Source organism: Malaclemys terrapin, chromosome 4, assembly GCF_027887155.1.
Source record: "Malaclemys terrapin pileata isolate rMalTer1 chromosome 4, rMalTer1.hap1, whole genome shotgun sequence".
Lineage (NCBI taxonomy): Eukaryota > Metazoa > Chordata > Testudines > Emydidae > Malaclemys > Malaclemys terrapin.
In genome coordinates, this window is record NC_071508.1 from 91,551,769 (window position 1) to 91,578,559 (window position 26,791).

The following is a 26,791-nucleotide window of genomic DNA, read 5'->3' on the forward strand; positions in this document are numbered from 1 at the left end:
TTCTATCCGAGGGGTCACAACCCATTGTTTGTAACCTCACAGTTCATCGCTGTAGAGAGGAAACTAGCATTACTGAAGGACCCTGACAAGCAGAAGATAATAAAAGGTGACTTATTTCCCTACACAGCTTGGTTAACAATACTGGGAAAGAAGATGAGTTAAGAGTTTGTCTGACCTTTCAAACAGTCCAATGCCCTATACACTGGCCCCAATGACAAGTTAAAACAGCCAGGAAAGGGTTAAGGACTACCCCACCTGTCACATGACATAGCAATACATTCAAGGGAAGAATATCCCTTCTTTCTGGAGAATAACAGAGAGGCAAGGGAAAAGTCACTGGGGACTGCAGCCCCTGTGGAGCACGGAAATTGCTTTGTTTTGATGTTACCCATGAGTTTTCTATTAAACCAACAGATTGTGCCCTGAGGGGAAGGCTGGAAACAGACTGGGGCATGGCATTAGTTCTTTCTTGGGCTGGGGAGTAACCCTCCAGCTGACACCCTCCCATTTATAAATAATTCAGAAGTTAGAGAGTATTAACCCCACACCTTTTTCTTCAACCCCAAAAGCTAGCAAGCTAAGAATCCTCACCGTGTCTATATGTGTGTATTGCATTCCACCTGCCATTCCCTTTAGGGAAACTTGGACGCTACAAGATCTGCAGAACATTTGGCTGCTATCTGACTAAACATGATGTAAGACACAAGACAGAGAGGAAACAGAAATTCAAGCCAGAGTAAAAGATGTTAGACTGAAATGTCTCACCATTGAGGGGGTGACTTATGGAACGAGACAGGTGCAGACAAGACGAGACAGGCCAGAAGCTGGACGTAAAGAAATGTGATGGAATTGTGAAGCGGTTCACAAAGACAGGAGACAGAAGGGGGAAGAAGATTAGAGATGGGTATCCATGCACACCTGAGTTCTGTGCCGAGGCAGCCACTGTTGTGGGAGACCTTGGCCTGATGGGGTCTAGTGGACAAAGTCCAAGTGGGTTGTCTAGCACACAGCCAATGCTGGAGAACCTCTCTCTGCATCTGGGCACTGTGCTTTCAGGAGCCCTTGGGTGCAAGCCTTCTGAAAACTCTTTCAGTTTTGGATTAGTGACCCCTGGTTCATCCTGGCAATCTATCCTCAGTGCTGGATTCTCCACTGGGCTCTGTTTAGCAGGTCCCACAGACACAGCAATTGGGCTCTCCCTCTTGAAGGTCCGTCCCTCAGGAAGAGATGATTTCTTTTTACAGACCCCAGCAGGTGACTGAGGAGACTCCGGTTCGAGTGGGGTTTTTGATTTGGCAGTGGGTGAGAAAGAAGCTAAGGTGGGTCTGTCAGGCAATGGTTTGGGGATGTCAAGGATCAAGTGTGCCCGGTTTGATGATGCCAACTTGCTGTGGAAGGACTTGGGTGATGAGCAGCTTACAACTTGCTGAAGGGATGGCTTCCCTGGGACATTTTCTTTTGTAGGTGGCTTGTTCTTCTCAGTCTCCGCTGGGGGAGTTATCTGTGTCTTCTCAGGCCCCTGTGGACTGGTCCTCTCCTCAGTCAGTGTTTCAACAGAATCACCAAGGCATAGATTTTCCCCTACAGAGATGCTGCGTGACATCTTGGCCATGAAGCTGGTTGTGGGATTCATGTAGGACTTTGATTTTACAACCTTACTGTCTTTGACCAGCAGGGAGCTGGACCCATCCATCTTCAGCAGGCTTGCAGACAATGGCCTGCAATGATTAGGTTTTGGATCCTTCTCGACCACCACTAGTGTCTGAGGACGCTGCTTGGTAGAGGATATCACTCCTGGACTCTTATCTGCGAAAATTAAACAGACAAAATGTACAAAACTAGGTAAAGGCTGCAGTGAACTGTGCAATCAGAAAGAACCACAACTGCGCCAACCTATTAACTTCAGCTCAGCTTCTAGAACAGAGGCATTTAGAACAACTGCAACAGTATTAATGTTGACAGATCTCAAAGATGAGCTCCTGCTCCTCCTCCACTCCCCAGAGGCATTGTTGCTTACCTTAGGAAGAAGACCCTCCCATAAGGTCTAAGACTAGAAGACCTTAGAAACTAGGATTTTTAAGTGAGAGAAGAAACCAGAGGAAGCAGGTGAAAGTCCTCATTTCTCATCTCTCCTCAGCCTACTCATTTACATCGAGCAATGTGGTTTTAACAAAAAATAGTGAATTTAGTGCTGGTGAAAGGGCCACGTTGTTGCCCAGCCAATGTGCCTCAATCCTGAACTCCTCCTGACCAATCCTGATCTACTGCAACCACCTCTGACCAGAGAAGAGTTCTTGTTCACGGCTCATTCCATCCTTGGCCTCCCTGCTGAGGCTGTCAGAGAGTGCTAGTTATGAGGATGGCGGCTGTATGCTGAGGACTGAGGGCTTGGCCAAGAATGCTGACTCACTTCACAGTGGACACAGAGTATAGCAATTTCAGGATGTCCAGCATTTGCTACTGCAGCTTGGCCAACCCACAAAGTCATTAGTTCAGCATCTCCAGTTCACTGCCACAGGGCACTTCCCTCCCCTTGACAGAATGCAACAACAATGGCAAACATTGACTTGTTTTGTTTGGGTTTTTTTTGCTTCCAGGATTTCAGAATCAAAATGAAAGTTGAACTCTATCCTCACCAACCCCTTATTCCTCCCACTCATTTGGAAGGCCAACTAAGCCAGTGATTCCAGGCCAGAGCCAACCGTTGGTGGGAGCCACCGACTAGTCTGCTGGGTAATTAAGGATATTTTCCTTGGCAGACTAAGAGTTAAGGATCCCAGAGCCTGTAGCTCACCTATGATTAATTTACATCTCTACTCAAACTCAGTCCCCCCGCCCCCATTTACTCTTGGAGTTACACTGCAGTCCCATCCACGTCCTTACCGTCGTGAAGGAGGTCATGAACTGACTGGGACTTCCTCATCCCCACATTCCCAGTACCCTCTGGAAAGGGTGCAATAATTCTTCCAGGTCCCACTGCAAGCCTATTAGTCTCCACTGCTGACTTCCGTTTTCTTTGGGTGTAAATGGACCGGTAGGAATTTACACCATCCAGAAGGCTGTCATTCTCCAAGGCAGCATTACGATGGCTGTTCCCATTTTTCAGCAGGTCGACAGAAACCTGCTTTGACTGGGCTGAAGCCTCAATGGGCTTTTGATCCAGTATCAGATTTGATGAGGAGCGTGACAAACGCCTACAGAGATAAGGCAGAGATAAGACTCTCAAGGCTGCAATAAATGAATCATAAATAAATAAATAAATAAATAGGTGTTGGGTAAAGAAGTACAAAATTATTAAGCCAGCTTCTCAGGGGCAAAGATCTCGACAAATGGAGAGTGACATGTCAAATCAACCTGTACTGTCACCACACTGTTCTATTTTCCCCTAAGGCAACAGTGGTCTCAAACCATCCTATCCTGGGTGATAGGATGAGCACTAAGAACCGCCAATAGCCCTGGGTCATGTGTTTCATGGAGGGACTTAGCAGGAAGGCAAGCCAGGAGAGAACGAGAGATTCTATCAGGGGAGGAATGGGTCAGATCAGGTCAGGACTGGTCCCTCCCAGCTCAGGACTGGTCCCTCCCAGCTCAGTTTGTCAACACCAAAAACCCTCTCTCCTTCCACTAGACTGCTCCCCAGAGGATCCCCCAGCACATTTGGCAATTGGTCAGTCCTGGCATAACACACATCAAAGCGGGTCAGTATCTTATGGGCTGCGTGTTTGGAAAAATCTTTTGCTCTCCTTAAGTGAAAGGCACTAGAAGTACCATCATTTTCATTTTTCCTCTAAGGCAGGGGAAAGTAGGATTACCCCCAACCCCCTCCCGTGCCCCCACAGTCTCTGCTCCACCTAGCTGGATTGGCAGATGGGCAGATAAAAACTCCATCACATATTCATGAATGTATGTAGCTTACCCTACAGCTGCTTTAAACTGGACTTTTCTGGAAAGCTCCCAGTTTTGCTGTGGCACAACTGCAGCTCTCCTAAAGCTAGTAACAGTAGAAGTGCTAGCATCAACCATGGTGGCAAAATGCCAGTAGATGGTGACTAACCCTGTGATGAGCAGGAGTACACAACCCAGTGGCAAAAACACTAGCAGGCAGACTACACTACCTCTGGAGTGGAACCTGCACTGCCACTAAAGCAATGTCAAGAAGTTTCTCTAAAACCCTTAATGTGGACACAACCTGGGAATGCTAAAGGTGAACCTCGCTCAGTTTAAAATGATGCTCTCAAGTCAATTTGAACCCAAAGTTTAGATGTTGTGTTTAATAAAGCTTTTATAAAACCAATCAGTAGAAGTGTTTCCATTATTTTTGTTTCATTTTAATTTCAATGGAAACAGTTAATTTTAGAGGAAATAAATTCCCCTGCAGTGTTTATAACCTAGACACTCAATGGAAACCAGAAATGAAGCGGATTAGGAACTGACTATAAACAAAAACAAAACTGACTAGCACATTTTCATTGTCCAAGCTGAATGAAATGCAGAAAATAAAACAGAGCATAAATGGTGAAAAGCAAATTAGAGAAGAAGCAGTGTCACTTTAGGCCAATGTAGAGCAACTAAGATACAGAATGGACAATCTGATCTGTGAGAGTTTGCAGCCAGCCTGCCAGGTCCCCATCCAAAGAGACCACTGTGCCAAGGTATGTCAAACCCAGAAAGCTGCTGGCATGTTTTAGACCAGTGCCCAGGAAGAAATCTGTTCACATTACTAAAAAAAGCAGAGCTGTACCTGAGAGCTGGGGACTGGGAGAGAAAGCGAGAAGAAATGCTGATATTTTCAGTTCTCTCCAGGGTCCTACATGATCCACCTATGGATTCAGGGGGAAATGTGTAAATTATATAACAAGATGCAAACATTAGGACAAATGAAGTTTCTTCAGATGAAGTCTAGCAGGTGCTACTCCATTTCAGAGGAGACGTCAGAACTGCTTGAGGCAATAAGACAACACAGAGAATAATTTTATCTCCTGCTGCCCTTTTCTATTCTACTCAGCACATCACAATTCCCCAGCCTCAAACTGTATTAAAAGAAAGAAGGGTTTCCCTAAGGATATTCCTCTTCCTTTCACCATAGATTCTTCTTATCCTGTATCTAGGCTTGTGGGAGAAAAATAAATAGCATGCAGGGACCATGCTAGCTACAATCATTCTCATGACTAGCAGGACACTCTGATCCCTGAAACAACTGATACAAACTAAATCTCTTTTTCCAATTTCATGTCCTCATTCTCTCCCTCTGTCCCGCTTCTCCTCTGTCTTTTGTGATGTTTGCTATGCAGATATGCACCACTAGAGGCCACCCCCCATCTTATTATACAGATGGACACACTGACCATTTAATTCATTTACACGGCAAAACTAGAGATGGGACAAGAGAATGTGACTCCCAGATTCCAAGGACAGCGCTTCACCAGGTCAACAAGAACAGTTCACTAACCCAGTGTTTCTCATCCTTTTTGTGCTGGTGACCCCCTTTGGACTTGAAAAAAAAAATCATGACTCTCCACCCCTACTAAGACTTGAAAAGGTAGGGGACTGAAACTGCCGAGCCCCAGCTCTGCCGCCTGGGGCTGGGGCTGACAGCCCGAGCCCAGGACCCCCCTAAACCTGTCCCATGACCCGCCTGGAGGTCACAACCCCCAGGTTGAAAAACATTGCAGTAACTCAAGAAACAAGGATTCCTTTTCATAGCCACATTTCCTTACACACATTCTCATCTGCACATTGTGGGAGTTATCAGACACCCTTTTCTTTAGGCCTTTCTACTTTGCTTCACCCCTACCACCTCCCCACCACACACAGGCAAGGTTCAGCCGTAAAGTGTGAGCCACAGCAAGACAGAACCTTCTGGTCTACTTGGTTTTATAAAGCAGATAGGTCTGGAGCTATCAAAATCTCACCAGGGAGAAAGTTCTTCCACTGGGTTTGAAGGTGTACCTTTTTCACCACCATTGACCAGAGTCTCAAAATGCTGCTTGAGGAACTTCTCCTGATCTGGAGTCTTGGGGACCTCTCCCTCCAGCATGCTAGTGCCTGCATCCTCCTCGTCCTCCCCATCCACCTGTTCCTCCAAGTCTGAGACACCATCCACACTGAGGGGCTCTGTGCTCTCAGAATCTGGAAGGATGTGGAAAATAATGTACAGTAACAATAATGTCTGCATCCTGGCCACAACTGAACATCATTCTTAGAAGAAGCTACTCATGACGGTGGTACATTAAGGACTAAGGTCAGAGCACCAGCAAATCAGCATTACTGCCATTAGGATGCCATTCCCAGATGTACAATATTACACAGGCAGCACAGCCCACAAGGACAACAGCATAGAGTGGCCTGACTGTGCAGGTAGTTAAGGGAGCAGGCAGAAATCCACTTCACTCTTTAACCCCTCTCAAATGTACTCAGGGAAGTGCATATTCAGAAGTACCTGAATCTTTATGGTAATACCAGGGTGAGCTTTAATAGGAAAGTAGCATCACCCCAGCTCCCCAAAAATCACATCACGTCTTTGAGTCCAATTTGCCACCAAGCCTGGCAGTGAACGATCCCAGTAAGCTTCTGCAGTGTTCCATGTGGCGTGAAAATGGGCTCATAACATGTATTCACATCTCACCTTCATTTGGATGATCTGGGCTGGAGAGGCGACTGCTACTGTAATCTACCGAGCAAGCACTGTCAGGACTGTGCTTATCAGGGCATCCGTTGCTGTGGTAACCTCTAACTAGCTTCCCGTGGGGCAGAGCTTTTACCTGGAACTCACTACAAGAGAGACAGGAAGAGTACACACTAGAAGAGATGCTTTGTTCAGTTAAAGATTATAATTTTTAGAGTCCTTACTTGTGTTAGTAACACCTTTGATTATTTAAAAAAGTTATTAAAAAAATTAAGTTTATTTCTTTTACCATTTATACAGTTTATTTTTGCATTTCATTAGGCTTGGACAGGAAAATCAAACTGGTCTGTTTCACTTTCTGATTATACTCAGTTTCACATTTTGATTCTCAGGCACCAACAGAGCTGCTGTGGTTGGATTTCCAACACTGCAAGAAAATGAATGCACTAGTCCATTTAGGAAAAAAAAAAAAAGAAGAAGAAGGTGTATTTTCCATAACATTCCTAGTTACAGATTTTATAAACTCAGTTTTTTCCACAATTTGAGGCCTAAGCCAGTGTCTTTCCACACTCGTATATCCTATTTCTCTGGGGGTCTTAGTGTTGTGAAATAAAACAGATTCTGAGGACAGCAAGACTGATTTTCCATCAGTGAATACTGCATGGAAGTCAGCATTAGAAGATTTGAATCCTTGCTCTTGTCCCAGCTCCACATCAAAGAGCAAGGCCAATGGTACCCTTTCACCTTATTTGTGAAGATTAGAGTGTTCCATTTCACGGAATACTTTGGATTCAGACACTAGTTGAGCCCAGGCTCTAAGATTTGACTTGGAACATGAAAGTCACTATGACAGATATTTACTGTAAGATAACTGTAGGGAGATTAGCCCTGACAGCTTGCAAACTGTGTGTGCTTTGTAACATGTCCAATCTGTATCCAACACCACCACAGGCCCTCCCTTTCTAACATGCTGGAACTGCACATGGGCCTGCTCTGTCTAAATATTATTACTATAAAATTAAAAACATAAATAAAGAGAAACTGGGTTGCCGGGGGGTGGGGGGGGGGATGAGGGTGGCTAAAAGTTTCAGCTACATAAAGTTGGCATGCACTATTCTATGAGAGCTCACCTAAAACTCACAACTGTTACTCTGTACTGGAATGGGGTAGGGGAATTAGTGGAAGGAGAGGGAGTGTTATTCAGAAAAGGAAATAGGGGGAGTGAAGGTGTAAAGTGGAATGGTCTAAAATAGAAAGGAAGAAGAGAAAATGGAAGACAAAAGGTCTTCTTAGTCTCTCTGATTCCATTTAGCTGATGCAGTCATCGCATGCCTGTTCATTAGCTTTGTCCAGCCTAGTTTTAAAATGTCCCAAACAAGCGGGTTTCCACCACATCCCTAAGATGACCATTCCACAGCCAAATACATCTCCACCGTCAGGAGGGTTTCCAGCATAAGATTTTCCATTACTTAAATTCAACCCACATAAGGGAGGAAGAAAAAGAGAGGTTCTTCCAAGTTGTCTATTTCAAGGAGAAATTGGAGGAGTTTGCCAACATGCATGGCTTGCTCGCAAGCAGAGATTGTTTTACTGAACCCAAGGTTCAGCTCCCTTTAGAATCGGGAGTGTATTAGTGAAGTCCTTAACTAAATATGTCCAGCATCGAGCTGACAATAAATCACCTCACCCAAGTTACCACAGCTGCAGACAAGGAAAACGATGCAGCAGTGGCTTAGCCATACACAGAAGAGATTGTTTGGCTTTTTTAACCTGCTACTGTCGGTGGGGTGGATCTCATCTTGTTCAGGGTAGATTACACATTCCTCACTCTCAAAGGGCTCCAGTTCCTGAGTGAAAACCCCCTCTTCACAGGACACAAGCCGAATCATTTGGGGTCGGATGCAAGGCCGGCTGTCCTGAGGAGCTATAGAGTCTCCAACCTGGTGCAGAAATACAGAAATAGTAGAGGTTACTAGTGTATTTCCTTGATGTCAGCAGGGCAGTGTGGGAGTTATATAGTGCCAACTACAGCAAGGGGTGCAATTAGAAAACAGCACTTTTTTCATTGGCCCTGTCCCATCTCCCCTCCCACCACACAAACATACATACCCCCATCTGACAAGATCAACCAGCTATTACACACACTGACCCTGATTCTCCTCTCACTTAGAATCATAGAAGATTAGAGTTGGAAGAGACTTCCGGAGGTCATCTAGTCCAACCCCCTGCTCAAAGCAGGGCCAACCCCAACTAAATCATCCCAGCCAGGGCTTTGTCAAGCCGGGCCTTAAAAACCTCTAAGGATGGAGATTCCATCACCTCCCTAGGTAACCCATTCCAGTGCTTCACCACCCTCCTAGTGAAATAGTTTTTCCTAATATCCAACCTAGACCTCTCCCACTGCAACTTGAGACTATTGCTTCTTGTTCTGTCATCTGCCACCACTGAGAACAGCTGAGCTCCATCCTCTTTGGAACCCCGCTTCAGGTAGTTGAAGGCTGCTATCAAATCCCCCCTCAATCTTCTCTTCTGCAGACTAAATAACCCCAGTTCATCTGAGCCTCTCCTTATAAGTCATGTTCCCCAGCCCCCTAATCATTTTCATTGCCCTCCACTGGACTCTCTCTAATTTGTCCACATCCTTTCTACAGTGGGGGGCCCAAAACTGGACACAACACTCCAGATGTGGCCTCACCAGTGCTAAATAGAGGGGAATAATCACTTCCCTCAATCTGCTGGCAATGCTCCTACTACTGCAGCCCAATATGCCGTTAGCCTTCTTGGCAACAAGGGCACACTGCTGACTCATATCCAGCTTCTCGTCCACTGTAATCCCAGGTCTTTTTCTGCAGAACTGCCGCTTAGCCAGTCAGTCCCCAGCCTATAGCCATGCCTGGGATTCTTCCATCCTAAATGCAGGACTCTGCACTTGTCCTTGTTGAACCTCATCAGATTTCTTTTGGCCCAATCCTCCAATTTGTCTAGGTCACTCTGGACCCTATCCCTACCCTCCAGCGTATCTACCTCTCCCCCAGCTTAGTGTGTCCACTTATACCAACATAAAGCAGGAGTAACTCCACTGAAGTTAGGTACCAGCACAGAATGATCCATCTTGAGCTAAGTAGTCTCTGGAGCAAGATAATTCATTGCTTACTAATACCTGTAGTCTTCACAGGCCACAGCACTGTGTTAAAGATAAACTCAATCACAGGCTGCACTAGAACTCTGTGGGCCTCAGATGACATGCAGGTCAGCCATTCCTGAAACTGAGGAACCATGGCTCAATGAGGAGGAGTGTTCTAGACAGAGGTCACCTGGCTACCAGTAATAAAGTGCAGGAAATCAACCAGGCATTTAGTGTGTCAGGCTCAATTCCCATTGGCCAGCAGCAGTCAAAGAACTCCAGGAAGACTCCTATGGAAAGCCTTAGGTTTCCCATTGCCTATATGTTGAATCCACAGCCACTGTTACCTTGTTGACATGCAGAGAGAGATCAGCATGCTCTTCTCTGTCATCCCCATTGCTGGTCTGGGACAGCGAGTCTCGACTGGGGGATCGAGAGACTGAGAAAGACTCCAGCTGGCGCAAGTCCAGCATGGATTTAACCGTCAACTCTATGTTACTGGTTGGCTGGGACCAACGGCCCCGCTGCCGGGGAATCTTGTTCATTGCAGTCTCTGAACGTTGGATCTCTGCAATCTCTTTCGCCTGGAGGAAGTCGAAAGAAAACGATAAGAGCATTGGAGGTAAAATTCTGCTTATGGAGAAATAGAAGAGAAAACCTAGGATCAAGTCAAAATAGTTGTCTATGCATCTTCCTAAACCCAAAAACCCTTAGTCATACAGAAAGCTTTTGTTATAAGAGCCTCATAATGTAAAGATGATCCAAGTGCACCCTCATTGTAACAAAATTTAATTAACCAAAGAAACCAATTCAAAAGTTTTCATGTCAAGACAAAGTGGTTCAGTTAAATTTCAGCCTCAAGCAACGTATCCTCCTAAAGGCTCATTATTCAGGACTGAAGTGAAGGAGCATGATACCAGAGGTAAAGAATTGCCCCAAAGGGTCCTAAATATATATGGAAGAGTATCCAGCCTGTGTGAGATGTTGAGAAACCCCAAGACTCTCCAATATAGCTACTAGATGTATCTGTGTAAGGCAGTGTGAAAGCCCAGGAGTGCTGGGTCTCATGCCATTAGCACAAACTGAGACACCGAGACTCTGCTGCACTCAATAGTAACAATGGGTAAAGAGGTGATTTTATTATATGGACTAGGATTTCAAGCCAGATCCTTTTAACATTTTAAAAACTCTCTCTCACATCCTGTCCTCCACCGACAATGGGACTGACTGACTAGATGATCCAGTACAGTTAGATCTATTCCAGGATTAATTTTTATGATGATCATGTTCTACAAAATCTTAAGCCTCTGACTGCCAGATGCTGGGACTGGATGACAGGGGATAGATCACTCGATAACTACCCTGTTCTTTGTTCTTTCCCTCTGACCCCCCTGGGATTGGCCGCTGTCGGAAGACAGGATACTGGCTAGACGGACCATTGGTCTGTCTCAGCATGGCTGTTCTTATCCTCTAGCCACAATCAGTACATGGTAGTACTGGACACTTCCTCCCAATTGAATGCTTCCTCACAGAATGGCCACAGCAATGGGATTCCTGCACTGGGAGATTTCTCACTGCAGTATTCCTACCATCAACCAGGATTAGTAGTTTCTGGTCTCCATAGATACTCTTCCTTATGATGAGAAGAAAAATTTTAAAGAATTAGTGACTCACCCTCCTCATTTCCCAATGGGAGAGGCTTCTTGAGAGGGAAAGGTCTGGATCTGAAAAGAGAAAAAACTATGTCTAGTTGGCATCCTGGCCAGTAAGGCTATTTTATCCCCCTTTCTTTCCTCTAAAGCCTCATGGCTACTGCATTTTCACTTGTGATACCTGTCCCCAGTAATGATAACTCCTAGAAGCAGGTACAGTAGACACCATTAGAAGCTTGGATCTGGTTTCTTCAGGCTTCCACTGACCTCTGTGGCTTTTTATTGAAGAATCAGAAGCCCGAGGAGTCACTAGATTAATAGCCCCCATAGCTCTGATTGAAAACCTCTTTGGCCAACCGGAATCAGTAAGAATCTGTTGAAAATTCTCATTAGGGAAGTCAGAATCAGCCTCTCTCCAGCTCAGCATAGGCAAGTATGGCTGTTCATCCCCCCTCTGCTCCCATCCCCCAAAAATATTCTCTTGGTATTTCCCTTCCTGCCTGCACTTGATTACACCTTCGCTATTCCCATGTCTCTTCTCTGCCCCATACAGCCTCACAAGTCTGCCGAGGCTCAAGTCCCCTTCCCTTTTCTCAGTCCATGCCCTTCTCCTTTCCCATTTATACCTGAGTCTCTCTCAGGGTTGCAGCTGGATTGAATTTGGAAAGACTGTAGCCCATTTAACTCGTCTTCATCATTTCCTTCATCTTCACCATCTTTGTCGCTATCTGATGAAAGCACTGGCACTGGCGATAGGACAGAGGTGGATTCGTGCCTGGGATGAAGGAATCAGAAGGAACATTTGGACAACATTACAGTATATCATAAGAAACCCCCGTACACAACCCGGTACTCCCACTTTACACCCATCATACAGCACAATTAACAAGATGTATCAATTTCTCCAAACATTTCCCTGATCCTCCTGCAAAACCTGACTTTGAGCCACTGTTCGAAGGTGCAAAGAAATAGACCAGACCAGTGGCAGTCCAGCATGTTCATGTGTTAGGAAGAGTTAGAGAATTTTGACTAGAACTGCATTCACTAGAGCTGAGCAAAGTACAACTGTAGTTTCATCTTCCAATTTAAACCAATATTCAACAGTAATACTGTAGATAGCCAAATTTAAGGTCAAGATTGTCAGGACCTATTTAAGAGAGAGAAACAATTTCCTTTGTTGGAGCATTCTATGCAACATAAACATCACAAGATGTTCCTTTTGATGGCAGTTTGACATTTGAGAAACAGATGGATATTGTAAGAAAGACCAGTTTGATTCCTGGATGCAAACCTGTTATACCCCAGTGACCTCGCGTGCACAGCCCATGCACCAAAACATCACCATGCTGTGTGTCAGCCTTGGGGCACACTGAATAATGTCAAACATACCTTGGATAGATCTTTAATCAAAATGGATAAAAGAGGCATTTCTGGCATGGATCCCAGAGGCACCCCAAGCATAAATTTCCATCAACAAAGGATTTATGAGCACAAGAGACATTTTACCCACTCAGTCAAATTAGAGCTGAACCAAAATCAGCTGAAGTAACAAAGTGCAATTAAATAAATTAAAAGCCTTTGACAAATCAGTCAGCACAGCACCCATGCTGTGACCTTGGGCAAGACAGCCCAGTGTAACATTAGCAACCTTTACAGAGGGCTGTGGGTGGGTGTCAAGTGCAAGACATTCAGGAGACAAAAATAACTCATCTATCAAATACAGAAACATCTGGCTAGGGACCAAATTCTCCTGCAATTTACAAGTTTCAGGCAGTACTAAAATAGGATCCTCTATACTATGGTGGCACTTTAATTTCTATTTTATACGGAAGTGTAGAGGGATCTTACCCACACCTTTTCAGATGACTTTCAATATTTTAAGAGTAGGGGACAGAATAGAACTGAAAGTTTTCTTAGTAGATTCTTCCAACAAAATGGTTCAATTGCAGATTGCCCTTCTCTGATTTATCCATCTGCGCCTGTGAGTTTCTGCATCTTTCCTATTGGTCTCCATGTCTCTCCAGTCTGTCCTTCTCAAGGCTTTGTGCCTCTTGTGCCTGAGTAGTGAAATTCTGCCAGGGCTCATGCATTATAACCTTTTGTGTATGTCCATACTGCAGCTGGGCACCAGTCTCCCAGCCTGGGTAGAGAGAGACTAGCACCATTGGGGCTCAAACTAGTGCACTAAAAAGAGGAATGTGGATGTTCTGGCTCAGGCTGGGAGTCTGGGCTCTGAAGGTTAGTGGCTTGGGTGGGCTTAAGAGTCCAAGCTCCAGCCTGAGCCAGAACATCCACATTGCTAATTTTAGCATGCTAGCCTACGTCCCACCAGCAGGAGTCTGTCCATATGGGTTGGAGACCTGCTCCCAGGTGCAGTGTAGACATATCCCAAGTGGCTATCCCGTATATGTAAAAAATTGTGTATTATGGTATAAACCACAGGAGACAATGCTACCTTTGATGCACTGGTAGGTTTGATGGTGGTTTTTCTGTGTGGTCCATCGAGGGCTTTGTTGGTATTTTTTTGTTTATCAGGTTTTTTTAATAACATTACTAGTCAGATATCTCAAACTTCATTGATTATACTGTGTGTCAAGTCACGGCTACCTTTTGGGAGATTCTTGGGCAAACTGGAGCTGGTGGGAGTTGGGAAGGGCTAGTAGATCAACCAGAATGGATGCAATTTACACACAGAAAGGTACACCAAAAGAAGGTCTCCATTTGACAAATATGGACTGACAAAATTAATAGGGAAAGAAAGGACATATGGGATGTAAACAAAATTTTAGAACCATGAGAGAGGTCAATGCAAACTGCACACAAGCTATCAACACTATCAGTTTGGTTCTGTCTAATGCAACTTTAAGTCTTGGTCCTACATTATCACAACGAACCTTACTCTCTGGACACCCTTCTCTGTGCCCACCTTTATGTGGCCACATGCGTTCTTCAAATATACTCCCATGCCTGGTTACTGTAGGTAATATTTTCAAAAGCACCCAAGCCTCATTGACTTGAAGTTTAGGTGCTTTTAAAATGAGACATAGGCTCCCAAGTCATTTGGGTGCTTTGGAAAAAATATACCCTGTAATGTCTATTTTACTTGTCCAAACCACACACCGAAAAACAACCTTTATTTCCTTCGCCCATTTTGCTCTCCATGCCTTCTTCCATAAACTTGGAACCCTCTTCCTGACCCTCCTCCCACTCTTCTTCCAGCAGCCCTATATGAACCCTGGTCTTCCTCTCTAAGTAACAGTAAAAACAAATCTCAAGATACATGTGTTACTCATTTAAACCACCACATTATTTTATTGTCCTCAACTCTTGTTCTCCTCCCTTGCTCCCCTCATTCAACATTTACCTTCTCTCAAATTTATCATCTGATCTTGGGTCCTGATCATGCATCAACTCCTTCCCTGGGGGTGGCCCTGTGCCCATTTGAAGTCCCATTGATGTTAATAGGGTGCCCTGCAGGTGCAGAAATCCACTGACTCAGGGCTAGTTACAGGATTGGGGCTTCAACTCCCTGGGGTAGAGACATAGTCTTTGGTCTGCAAAATGCCATATAATGCTATATAATTAACACATCATTGTACCTATGCCATTTTGTGTTCTGAAGTTAATTCATACTTAAAGGATGCGGGGGAGGGAATCTAAGAACAGTGACTGTTCTTATAACAGACACACTTACAAATGTTGTAACACTGAGCCTGTGTTGCTTGCCCCCTCAGAGCTCAAGGACATATTAATCCTGTTAGAACACTCTAAGAGGTGATGGATGCAGAACATACTGGCAGTTCTGTATTTCCTCTCTCAAAATGTCTGTGGATTGAAAGCACACCCCTTTGTAATTATCACAATGGTACTGATTAAAATGGAGTTATATTGGTGTAAAAATGGAGTAACAGTAGTGAATCAGGCCCCAGTCTTGATTTTACATCAAACGCCTGTCACATTCCCAGCCATGGGAAATACCCAGCTTTCCTGGAATGGACCACTGCCTCATCAAACATTTGACAAGGGGTTATCCATTTAGAATAAATCCAAGGACAAACAGTGCTTCTCTAGAGCACATACAAACTCTTTACACTGGTTTTAGAAGCACTAGCCAAAATTAAATCAAGTTTATCTCCTGCTATTAAAGATAGAGCTTCAATAAAATCATACAAAAAGGGGATTTAAAAATACATTCTGCTAACACATGCGTCTATAATCCCTGAAACTTTCCACAGCGAGATCAGTGTAAAACCTCTCTTGCAAATAAATCGGGACCAAGTGCTTTCCAAACAATAAAACAATGTGTTCGCACCAAAAATCAAAATTATATTAAAAGCCTCTATGCAACTCCTAGTATGAAAAGCAAAAATATCTCAGAAAAGCCCATAATGCACCAGCGATATGAAATGAGCACAGGCTACATTTTCCCAAACAAAAACAGCTCAAGTTAAATGGGGAGAACACATCAGCAATTCTCATGACTAGAAGCAGAACCCAGAGGGATATTGCATGCACTAGAGAAAACAACAGAAGCATAAAAACGAAATGGCTCAAAGGAATTCATTATTACATAAGGTGGGGTGCAGAACAATAGGATTCCAGGACAATAGTCGGTGAGGCCAGTCCACACACTGCCAGTTGCAGCTGGATAGACACGGCATTATTTTAGATTATAAATCTTCAGTTCCCCACTGCCTAATCAGTGCTCTCGCTTCTCCAACTTTCTGAAGCTCTCTTTTTTTGCTCATCCACCTTGGGACACTCTCAGAACATGGAGGCATTGCACCAATTAGCTGGTGAAGCAGATCACCTCCCTTGCTTCCTACCGAAACTGTAAACAATACAGCTCTGAAAGGAGCCTCACAAAATAAAATACATATCCCTGGGGATGGAGCATCTTAATGCTTCTGTGGACCTTGTACCTAGACCATTTACAATACAATACTCTTACACCTCAAGAAGCAACCCAATTCTATACAGCCACTTATGCACAGATTCTGAAGGCAAAACAAGAGGAGATATTACATATCTATAAAACATGGACTCTTACTCAAGATCCTCAGTTCCTCTGCTGCACACAGTGGGCTATTCCTTCAAATTCAGCCAGCAATCCAAAATGCTCTGGAACTGTCTGCCGATAGCCAGTGACCACACTGACAGGTCGAAACTGAAAACAAGCTTTAAGATGACCAACCTAAAGTGTTCCAGACTAACAAAGAGGTCACCAAACAAGTTTTCCAAATTGCTTGTGCTGGTGTGGCACCCATTCAAGCCGCCAGCAAGAGAATGTGACAGAGACAAGTCTCACCTAGTGCCAAATGAAACTGGGAGCGTCCGTCACAGACTGCGCCTCAATAAGGCAAAGTTGCAGCTGCTGGAATGATGGAGAGTCTGCTATAAAAAGCACATTGCTTTACAGCTCTAGCATTTTGGCTAGAAAAGACTGCTTCATGGCTCAATATTGAGGCATCCCAGAATAATTATTGCATGCATGTCGGACAGGAGATACTTCAAGGAAAGGAAACCTTAGTCTATGCTCAGTGAAACTATGCACACAGACTTTCCTCCTGCACACTCTGCTCCCAAAGGGAGGGAAAGGTTCTTGTAATTCTTTCAAACAACCAGTCTGGCAAGACCTTCATCACTTTGGCACTTTTACATCCAGATTTTAACTCCGAGTCATTTGAGGAGGAAAAGGAGGGAAAACCCAAAAATATTTATGGATCCAATTCTCATTTTGATACCATGTGAGCCTGCTCAGGGCTGCAGATATTTCCCTCCTCCACCCCTCGCAGATATTTCCCTCTCCCAAATTCATGTCAGCACATAAAGCCACATATTTTACATTGAACTGATCCACAGCCCTAAAAGCCCAGCCAGTCCTCCCAGCTGAGTTTGTTCTGTTTGAAACTCAGAGCTCAGTCCTTGAGAACCATTGTTCAGAGGAGGATCACTGGATAAATTTAGATCTATTCCAGAGTTTCCAGTTTGTGCGGTTTATTTTTAGACATGTTTTGTTTACTGTAAGAGCAAAAAAAATCTGACTAGCCAGCAAAAGTCATTCCCCTGGATTTATATTTTTTAAAAGTGACCCTCCCTGAAACCTCCACTCCTGGGGCTAAGTTAACAATGAATACAGCAGATCTCTAGGACCTGCCAGTGCTTTTCACCAAAAAAGATCAACACTGCAAAAAACATACAAATGGCAGGTATTTTTCAGTGCATACTTTGCATAAATCTAGCTGCCAATTTTGACAGGGTGGGTTTTTAACATAGACCCAGAGATCTCTAGCCATAAATTACCAAGTTCTCCTTGACAGGATGTTATGTACCTGTCTCAGTATTGCTTTGAAAAGTAGATTTCTGACACCATGTTCAGCATTAATTAAAGAGCTGTGACATTCAGTACAGATTACAACACAGAATGAAGCGATGCTGGATGTACTCTGCCATTAGATCACAGAGACAGGTTTTAAACCCAAAAATGCAGAGATGAAGAACAAGCAGCACAAGAAACCAGTGTAAAGCCGACAAACAACAAAAGCAAGAGAAGCTGGAAAAATACTCTTGGTGAGGGATAACAACCTCCTGCAGTTAACCCAAATCCACCTTTAAATGTCCCACACGAACTAATATCTAGCCCCACCAACTGTTCTCCCTCTTTGCACCTCTCACCTCTTACCTGATAAGTCCAGCTGTCTTGTGTGGTGGTGATTTCTCCACCTGCTTCCCTCTTTGCTTCATGTCAGCTAGCCGCTGTCGCATGCTGATGGTCATCTCAGAACTCAGGCGCCAAATGAAGATACAGCTGGAAGTGGGGAAAGAGTGAACAAGTTAAGTTTCCTTTCAGTCCAGGGTTATTAATATTCTCCATCAGTGAGGCTAAGAATTTCCTTTCTGGTTTTGCAAACCAACCGAAAGGGAAAAGACAGAGCCCAGTGGGCACAACTAGACTGCGTGGTACTGTGGAGACAGACATTTAGAGAAGCTCTTCTCCCGCAACAAGCCTGACCCATATGTAGGCTCTCTGGCTGCAGAGACTTTTCTATTGACAATAGATGCTTTGAAGCTCCTCTTTTGGGGACGTAGGTAAGGTAAGATTTTGTATATTTGTTAAATTTTGTATATAGCACCTAGACGTTACGGCCGTAAGTGCTAAAAAAAAACCCTTTAAAGACACAAAAACTACGGGGCTCCTCAGATTGGGGAGCATCCTATCCTCACGGCATGTCCACTGATGTTCAACCTCTTCTCAGTGCTGAATGATTTCCCTCCTCCCCCCATCCCCCACTAATCCACTGGGTCTAATCATACCGAGGTAGAAACAGGGAAGTAATGGTACGGTCATTACCAAAGGGCTGTATTCCTTTTGGCCCTAAACGGGATTTAGTAGGGTTCCTAGACCCCATCAAATGCCAGCAAATTGGTATTCCAAGGTGGTGGTTACAACCTCCTTCCAGGCTACAAAGGAGTTTGCTTTGAACTGTCCAACTATGACTTTTAAAAAAAATCCTTTTCTTGTTATTTCAAATCAGAGGAGCTTACAACCACCACTGCAAGCACTGGTGCCCCATGATTTTTCCGGAGGCACAAGTTGGTCATATTTTTAAAGTGACAGCACTATATGTTACACCTAGTTATTCAAGGTAGAGAGGAGCCCAGCCTACGACGTTTGGATCTAGATTCAAACTTCCCCAAAGTTTACACAGGATCCAAACACACATTAAGATGCACCTGAAAATGAACTGAAGCCAGTACAGTCTACGGAGCATAGATGTAACAAGCAAGAAAGATGCAAGAAACATTGCTAAGTAAGTGGGGAGCCCCATTCTACACAACCTGAAGTTTCCCAATTGTCCTTGAGTGCAGCCTCATGTAGACGCCATTAGGGTAACACAATCCTATAAAAGAATCTTGGTACTTCTATGTACTAGTGACTAGGTTGAAAAAATGTTGACAAAAACTTTTTGTTGAAACCAATATGTTTCTATTGGGGAAAATTTCATTGGGAAAGTTTCTCAGATTCTCAGTGGAATTTCTGGTAGTTGGGACTCTCACCTGAGATGTGGAAGTCCCAGGTTCAAGTCCTTGCTCTACCAGATTTGGACCGGGGACTTGAACCTGCATCTCCCAGGGAAGTGCCCTATTCTGGAGTTGGGGTGGGCATTTGTGTCTGTCTGTCTGACTCACTCAAATTTTTTCATGGAAAAATATCAAAATATTTCATTTTGGTTCCACAGGAGAATGAAAACAAATTTCAAAACCGCAAAATGTTTTGCAAAATGGAGAAGTTTTGTGGCCAGCCCTACGGTGACTAGATTCAGGAGCATTGTTCCCAGTTATTGAAGCCATTCACATTTACACAGACTTCTCCTGAACAGTGGAAACTCCCCAGCTAGTTTTTTAAACAGCAGAGTCAAAGTTGTGAGAGACTGCAGCCAGAAGCTAAGGCACCCTTGGCTGGCCAGCTGCATCCCTTCACAGGGCAGCTTTCTCTCTCACACACAAAAACAACAATGGTTATAATTCCTGGATGTGACATCAACAGCATGAATTACAACTGAGAAAGCAGACCCAGCCTGTTCATGAAGTATCAGGGCAGGTCAAACGTGTAGATAATTCATGGGCAACATCACAGAGTTTAGGGACACACAGCTCTGCATAATCCTGCCCCGCCTGCTACTCAGCTCCAATCTTCTCCATAGCTCCGCCCACTAAGATTTCCTGGGTTGTGCAGCACCTATTTGGGATCTAGGAAGCACAGAGATTGTTTCGGACATCACAACACAGCCATCAAAATATTGCGATGCCCTGAATGTGTGTGCTCCGCCTGCTTTGCAGAGGTGGTTTAACTCCTGCATGAAATGGCACAAAACCACAGACTGACACTCTACTGAAGGAGGAGAGGGAGTTAATATCACAACAGCAAACCCCGTGCTTACCTGTCACCAGAGACAGAGATCAGGTGTTTGCAGTCGTTACTGAACTTCATCCCAGTTACAATCTCTGTGTAAAACAGAACACAAGAACAACGCCTCTTGAAACATGCCACTGCCCAGCACAGATCACTGGTAAAATAGATTTGCTGGACTCAGCTCTGTACTCAAATAATGATCAGATCCAGCATGTTTGCATGGAGCAGAGATACACAAATTCCCCTATCACATCTAGGTGGTCCCTCTAGGTCAGAATTAAGATTGATTGATGTACAATAATGTGGGAAAACCCACACCTGAATGAACATGAAGAATGAGCAATCTGCCCACCTTGGAAAGTGATCCTTTGGGGTGCTGTTGAGATGTATTATAGAGGGGCTTATGATTCCCTGGAAAAGGAGTGGCTGGTTTATAGTCCATTTGAAGTGGCTGATAAACAGTAAAATGTTTTACAGAATTTTTATGAGATTTTTGAAATAAAAAAAAGTTGGAATTGCAATAAATATTTTTGATTGTCAAAATTTCAGCCAGCTCGATTCCTGGTCAAAAGAACCCAAACATTTCCAAGGTGGGTTTTTTTGTTTGTTTTTTAATTGAAAATTGAATCACCAATTAAAAGTTTCATTCAAAAGTCAGAAAAAATGTTGACCAGCACTACATGCCACAGTATAACCTGCAGCTAAAAAGCCACTTGCTGAAGCTTCTGCAACTCACCTGAGTGCCCATACATTGTGGCCACACACTCGCCAGAGTAGAAATCAAAGATGGAGAGGTTCTTGTCAGAGCAGCTAGTTGCAATGTAGAGACCCGAAGGATCAGTCTGCACCTGGTTGAGGAGTACAGGAGGCAGAAAGGGCTGGTGAGACAGTACCTTAGACAGATGCACAAGAAATGCCCAGAATGCCAGAAAGAGGGGCACACATCACAGAAAGAAAGGTTTAGAGTCACCCTAAGCCCTGTACTCTAAAAGGGCATCAGCATAGGTGCTGGAACTAGGGGTGCTGGAGGTGCCGCTGCACCCGCCGGCTTGAAATGGTTTCCATCTAGTTCCCTGAGCTGAGGCAGGCCAAGTAAAACTAGATCATCCCTGACAGATGCTAGCTAACGTGTTCTTTAAACCCTCCAACGACAGGGATTCCACAACCTCACTTGGAAGCCTATTCCAGCGCTTAACTATCCGTAGAACTAGAAAGTTTTTCTTAATATCTAACCTAAATCTCCCCTGCCACAGATTAAGCCCATTATTTCTTCGCCTACCTTCAGTGGACACGGAGAACAATTGATCATCATGCTCTTGATAGCACTTAACATATTTGAAGACTTATCAGCTATTCCCTCAATCTTCTTTTCTCAAGACAAAATGTGCCCAGTTTTTTTAAACCTTTTCTCATAGGTCAGGTTTTCTAAACCTTGTAACATTTTTGTTGCTCTCCCCTAGACTCTCTCCAATCTATCCACATCTTTCTGAAAGTGTGGCTTCCAGAAGTGGTCACTGTACTCCAGGTGAGGCCTCACCAATGCCAAATACAGCAGGACAATATTTCCCACATCTCACATACCACACTCCTGTTAACACACCCCAAAATATTTGCCTTTTTCAAAACTGTATCACATTGCTGACTCATATTCAATATGTGATCCACTATAATACCCAGATCCTTTTCAGCAGTACTACCACCAAGCCAATTATTCCCCATTTTGTAACGTGCATTTGATTTTTCTTTCCTATCTATAGTAATTTACACTTGTTTTTACTGAATTTCATCTCGTTGATTTCAGACCAATTCTCCAATTGGTCATCATTTTGAATTCTAATCCTGTCCTCCAAAGTGCTTGCAATCCCTCCCAGCTTGGGGTCAACTGCAATTTTGTAAGTATAGTTTCCACTCCATTATCCAAGTCATCAATGAAAATATTCAATAATATCAGAACCAGGACAGATTCCCATGGGACCCCACTAAATACTTCCTCTCACTTTGACAGCAAACCATAGATAACCACTCTTTGAGTAGTTTTTTAACCAGTTATACACCAACATTATAGTAATTATAGATAACATGGCTCTCACCCATGCCCCTACTCAGCTGCCAAACCATCCAGCAATCTTATGACAAGCCCCCAACCCAACCCACTTGTCAAAACTCTCCCAAGAATTACATCTAGCCTCCTTCCCAAATGCCGAAATCCCCCACAGCACCCCAAACTCAATCTGACACTAAAGTTGATTGTCTCTGAAGGCCCCCACCACCAACCTACTTTAATTACGGATTTGGGATCCACTATTTTTGGTTGATCCTGGTTCCTTTATGGTTTAAGCCTATCCCAGGCCCAGAAATTATAGCTAGGAAAGTTACATAAAATACCAAATCTCTCCAACACCCAAGATCCAAACCTTCAACATGGAAACTAGCCATAAGTTTAGTGCTGTTGGGAACTTGTGCTAGCTGATAATATCATTAAACCTCCAGTTTCCACAATTCCATATTGCCTGATAAAAAGCAATGCAATAAAAAAACCTCAAATGACTTGTCAACATGTCAACTGCTGTACTTCTCCATTTGCTATGTTACCCTCTCTGCATGCTTGGTTCTGGAGCTGTTACTACATGCGTGCTTTGACAAACTTTAGAGAAGCAAGAGTACAAAAGTCTTGGTTTGGGGGAGGTTTTTTTTTTTAACTACTGGTAACGATTTTGGTTATTCTGGTTTGGTCGATGTATTTTTCATGGGGTTCTCTCTTAAAATTCCAATTCTATATATGATCTCAGAGGCCAAACACATTTAAATTCCAGAGCCAACCATGATTGCCCAGTTACACAGTTACCCTCTAAAAAGTATAGAATGGGCTGAAAAACTGAAAAATCCTTATGCTGCTATACTTTATTAGTGCTCAGTAGTACAGTGCTCTCTCCAGGTCAGCCAAAGCAAATACATGCTGGATATTTAAAAACGAACAAACAAACAAAAACCCAACATCAGTAATATTTCATTGTTTGGGGCTGCAAAGAATTGAGCACCTAATAAGACAGAGCAGCCATTTTTCATTTTCAGTGCCTTGGTTTGTAAGTGTATAGGGAAGGGGAACCTATAGTAATTGCAGATAAAGTGTAATTACCTGTATGAACTTAAGCAGAAAAAGGTGAATATGCAAGCATCCCATTTGTCAGAAGAGGAACAGGGCTAGGAAACAACAGGGCCGCCCAGAGGACTCAGGGGGCCTGGGGTCTTCGGCGCACTTCGGCGGCGGGTCCCGGAGCGAGTGAAGGACCCACCGCCGAATTGCCGCCGAAGACCCAGAGCGGAAGAAGCCGACGCTACCGAATTGCTGCTGAAAACTCTCATGGGGGCCTGGAGCAAATTGCCCCCCTCTGGGCAGCCCTGGGAAACAAGTGAGCACGGTATCCCATGGTGGAGGTGTATTGGGCAGAGGTGCACAGACCAGCATGCACAGAACCTGCCAACACAGCATTGGGCTCTAGAAGCGTTCCTAGTCCCTCAGGACAGCAGGGTGTTTCAGCATGAGCATGGCTGGGTTTAATCTATCCCTAAGCCTCTCATTTGTCTGAAGATCTCTTCCTTGGCGGCACCCTCTCATTTCCTTGGTTTCACAAATTTCTCATAAACCTTGAATGCCAGCAGCTGCAGCATGTAATCGTAAAGCAAATAAACACAAGGGCTGGAATGAGCTCTTTCCAAATGGAGCTCGGGGAAAAAGCAAATCACATCCAGGAGTCCCAGCAATGGCCAGAGACTACAAGGAAAAACAGAGCCAGGGCAGGAGTCCAAAGACTGCCTTGTACGTAGTATGACACTGCCGACAAGTGCCTCTGGAGCCAACAGGAGCAAATGCCTTTGGTTCTTGTAAGAAGCACCACATAGGCCAAATTCTCTTCTGATGCATATTGGTGCAGGTGCATTGAATTCAATGGAGCGTGGCTAATTTAGACCAGCAGAGAATTTGGCCCAGTGTATCACTTGAAATACAATGAGAGAGATTAAACAAACATTTATTCATTTATCCCCACTTTGGACTGAATTAGCCCATCTGTGTTTACCCAGACTGTGGGTGTGGCGTGATAAGGGCTAGTATTTGTGGGTAGGTGCTGGGAGGGATCTTTGAATTGGATTTCACCATTAGCTAATTGTTTTATGCACATGGGGTGAGGAGTAGCTGCTGCCTGAGTATTTGTCTCTGACACAAATGAATTTGTAAATGAATGTCTTGGGTGCCCAGAGCCTAGGATAGGCAGTTTTTAATATGTACTAGATATCAAACAGCAAGAAATTCATTAATAAATGCTATCTATAGTCCACATTAGCACTTCAGAGGGAAAGTTCACACCAAAATATCCTGGATCCATCCCGCACTTCCTGGAGTACTAGATTCAGCTCCAAAGAGCCAGAAAAAGAAAGAACAAGTCGGCGGGGCGGGGGGAAGAGACGGACTTGCAGGGGGGATGAAGGGGTGTCATGCTTGAATTTCTGGAGCTCTTACTTTAATGAGGGTGCCATCTTCACCTTGGGATCCCTTGTACAGCTTCTTCTGCTTCCCACTGCTTATGTTGAAAATCCTGAAGGTGACACAAGCCAGAACTCATCACATCCATGCATGGTTCTCCGTTTCTTCTCACAAGCCACCCCCCCCCCTCCATGACAGGCCTCCCTACACAGTCACTGTACGGAATGGAGCGGCAGGATGTAGGGCAAGTGGCCATTTCAAGGGGAGCACCATGTTGGCCATAATTCATAAAGCTCATAATCATTTAAATGGTTAAAGAAACAGCCTGGGAGCTAGCACGGTGGCCCAAAGATCACATTATTCAGTATCAGGTCAAAGACGTGGGTTTGAATTAACACTCTTTCTTGATTCTCATACTGGTAAAGTGAAGAGTATGGAGCAATCAGAAGAGAGGGAAATGAACCTCCCAGCACTTAATGAGAGCTATTGGCCATATATTATGAGTGGCACTAACCAAACTCTACTCAGCTGTCCCAGCAGTAAGACAGCTGTGGCTAGGGGTGCTGGAACAATTTGTATGGGGGGGGGAGGAGGAGAGGGGGGAGGGAGGTGCTGAGAGCTATTGAACCAAACTGTAAACCCTGTAGTATATGATGGAAACCACTTCAAGCCAGGGGGTACAGCAGCATCCCAGCACCCCTAGTCCAGTACCTATGGCTGTGGCCCATTCATGAAGAGGCAAGTTATATTTAGGGGTAGGGGAGCAGAGCTTCCATTTAAGCAGCAGTGCAGCCCAGACCACCTATCACTGCCCAGCTCCTGGGAGCACACTAAAATCCAACCACATATGAACCAACCTGATGTTACGGTCTTGACAGCCAATAGCAGCATATTTCCAGCTGGGGTCAACATCCATGTCATACAAAGTGGTCTTCCTAACAACGTGGTGTGTCCGGGTAAACCGGACCCCTTCACCCGTCTGAGCACAGGGGTTAAAAATTAGTGAAAGCCAAGTAGTTAACCAGTCATAATCTTTTAAATGTGCATGACTTCCTCCCAAGCAGCTAGCCCGCACAAGCAAACCACACCCGACAGGGACTCCTGGGAGAGGCGGTGATTGGAGGTGCAATGAAGTTCTTCCCACAGCCAATGCTCTTGCACCATTCCCTACGAGGACTTCTGCTGGGAAGAGGAATGGGTTCCCTAACCATTCCCTACAGTGACTGCTGCTAAGAGAAGCTGGGACTGGAGCAGCTGTGCACTTCCTTGTGGCTAGCACATTTAACAATCTCCTACATTGTCACATTGGGAGAGGCTGGGACTGGAATAGCAACAAACGCTGCTCCCACACCATTCCTTGAAGGAGCTGTTCGGTGCAGAGGTTATAGAAAAGCATATGATGGCTATAACTAAGTTACCTTCTGTGCAGTGCGGAAATAGACACTCTTATCCGCTCCACAGCTGATCATTCGCACCTTCCCATCGTTGGCTGGAAGAGAGAAAAAACAGAAAGGGATCAGTAAATGAACAGGAACCCAACAAGCAATGGAGGAGATTATGTTCTATTTACCCATTCCTACTTGCCTATACCTGCCCCCTGCTCCTGTAAATCAGCCCTGCAGGATGGCGAACAGAGCTGCAGAAGCCTTCTCTTTCCTAGAGAAGGAACAGTCTCCACCACCACTAGCCCAGAAGGCACCCACAATGAATTCCACATAGGCCTCAGTGAGCAAGCAGATCCATCATGCAGCAGGTAGATATTTGATTCTGCAATGTCCCTCAACACTTCAACATCATTGTAGTGCCCTTATTCTCTGGATACCACAACACTCCCTGCTGATGTGGGTGGAAAAGGTAGCTCTGTGCTGCTGATGAGCTGAGAACAGCTCATAAACCAGAGGTGGGCAAACTACGGCCTGCGGGCCACATCCGGCCCATGGGACCGTCCTGCCCGGCCCTTGAGCTCCCGGCCGGGGAGGCTAGCCCCTGGCCCCTC

At 44.6% G+C, this 26,791-nt stretch overlaps 1 protein-coding gene across 4 annotated transcripts in view; it reads right to left on the bottom strand.

Annotated features, from left to right (window-relative positions):
* Positions 1-26,791, bottom strand: part of MAPKBP1 (mitogen-activated protein kinase binding protein 1) — a 132,686-nt gene that overhangs the window by 7,652 nt on the left and 98,243 nt on the right. For 3 of the 4 annotated variants that reach the window (XM_054026225.1, XM_054026223.1, XM_054026224.1), the window contains 15 exons: positions 26,214-26,284; positions 25,653-25,774; positions 24,832-24,907; positions 21,052-21,163; positions 20,344-20,407; positions 18,084-18,209; positions 12,028-12,176; positions 11,424-11,473; positions 10,097-10,333; positions 8,396-8,565; positions 6,626-6,771; positions 5,950-6,129; positions 4,742-4,820; positions 2,884-3,194; positions 919-1,806 (listed from right to left, as the gene is read on the bottom strand). In XM_054026225.1, coding sequence (XP_053882200.1) covers positions 919-1,806; positions 2,884-3,194; positions 4,742-4,820; positions 5,950-6,129; positions 6,626-6,771; positions 8,396-8,565; positions 10,097-10,333; positions 11,424-11,473; positions 12,028-12,176; positions 18,084-18,209; positions 20,344-20,407; positions 21,052-21,163; positions 24,832-24,907; positions 25,653-25,774; positions 26,214-26,284 — 2,781 coding nt within the window. The remainder of the gene's footprint in view (positions 1-918; positions 1,807-2,883; positions 3,195-4,741; positions 4,821-5,949; positions 6,130-6,625; positions 6,772-8,395; positions 8,566-10,096; positions 10,334-11,423; positions 11,474-12,027; positions 12,177-18,083; positions 18,210-20,343; positions 20,408-21,051; positions 21,164-24,831; positions 24,908-25,652; positions 25,775-26,213; positions 26,285-26,791) is intronic. The other variant, XM_054026226.1, reaches the window with a different exon arrangement.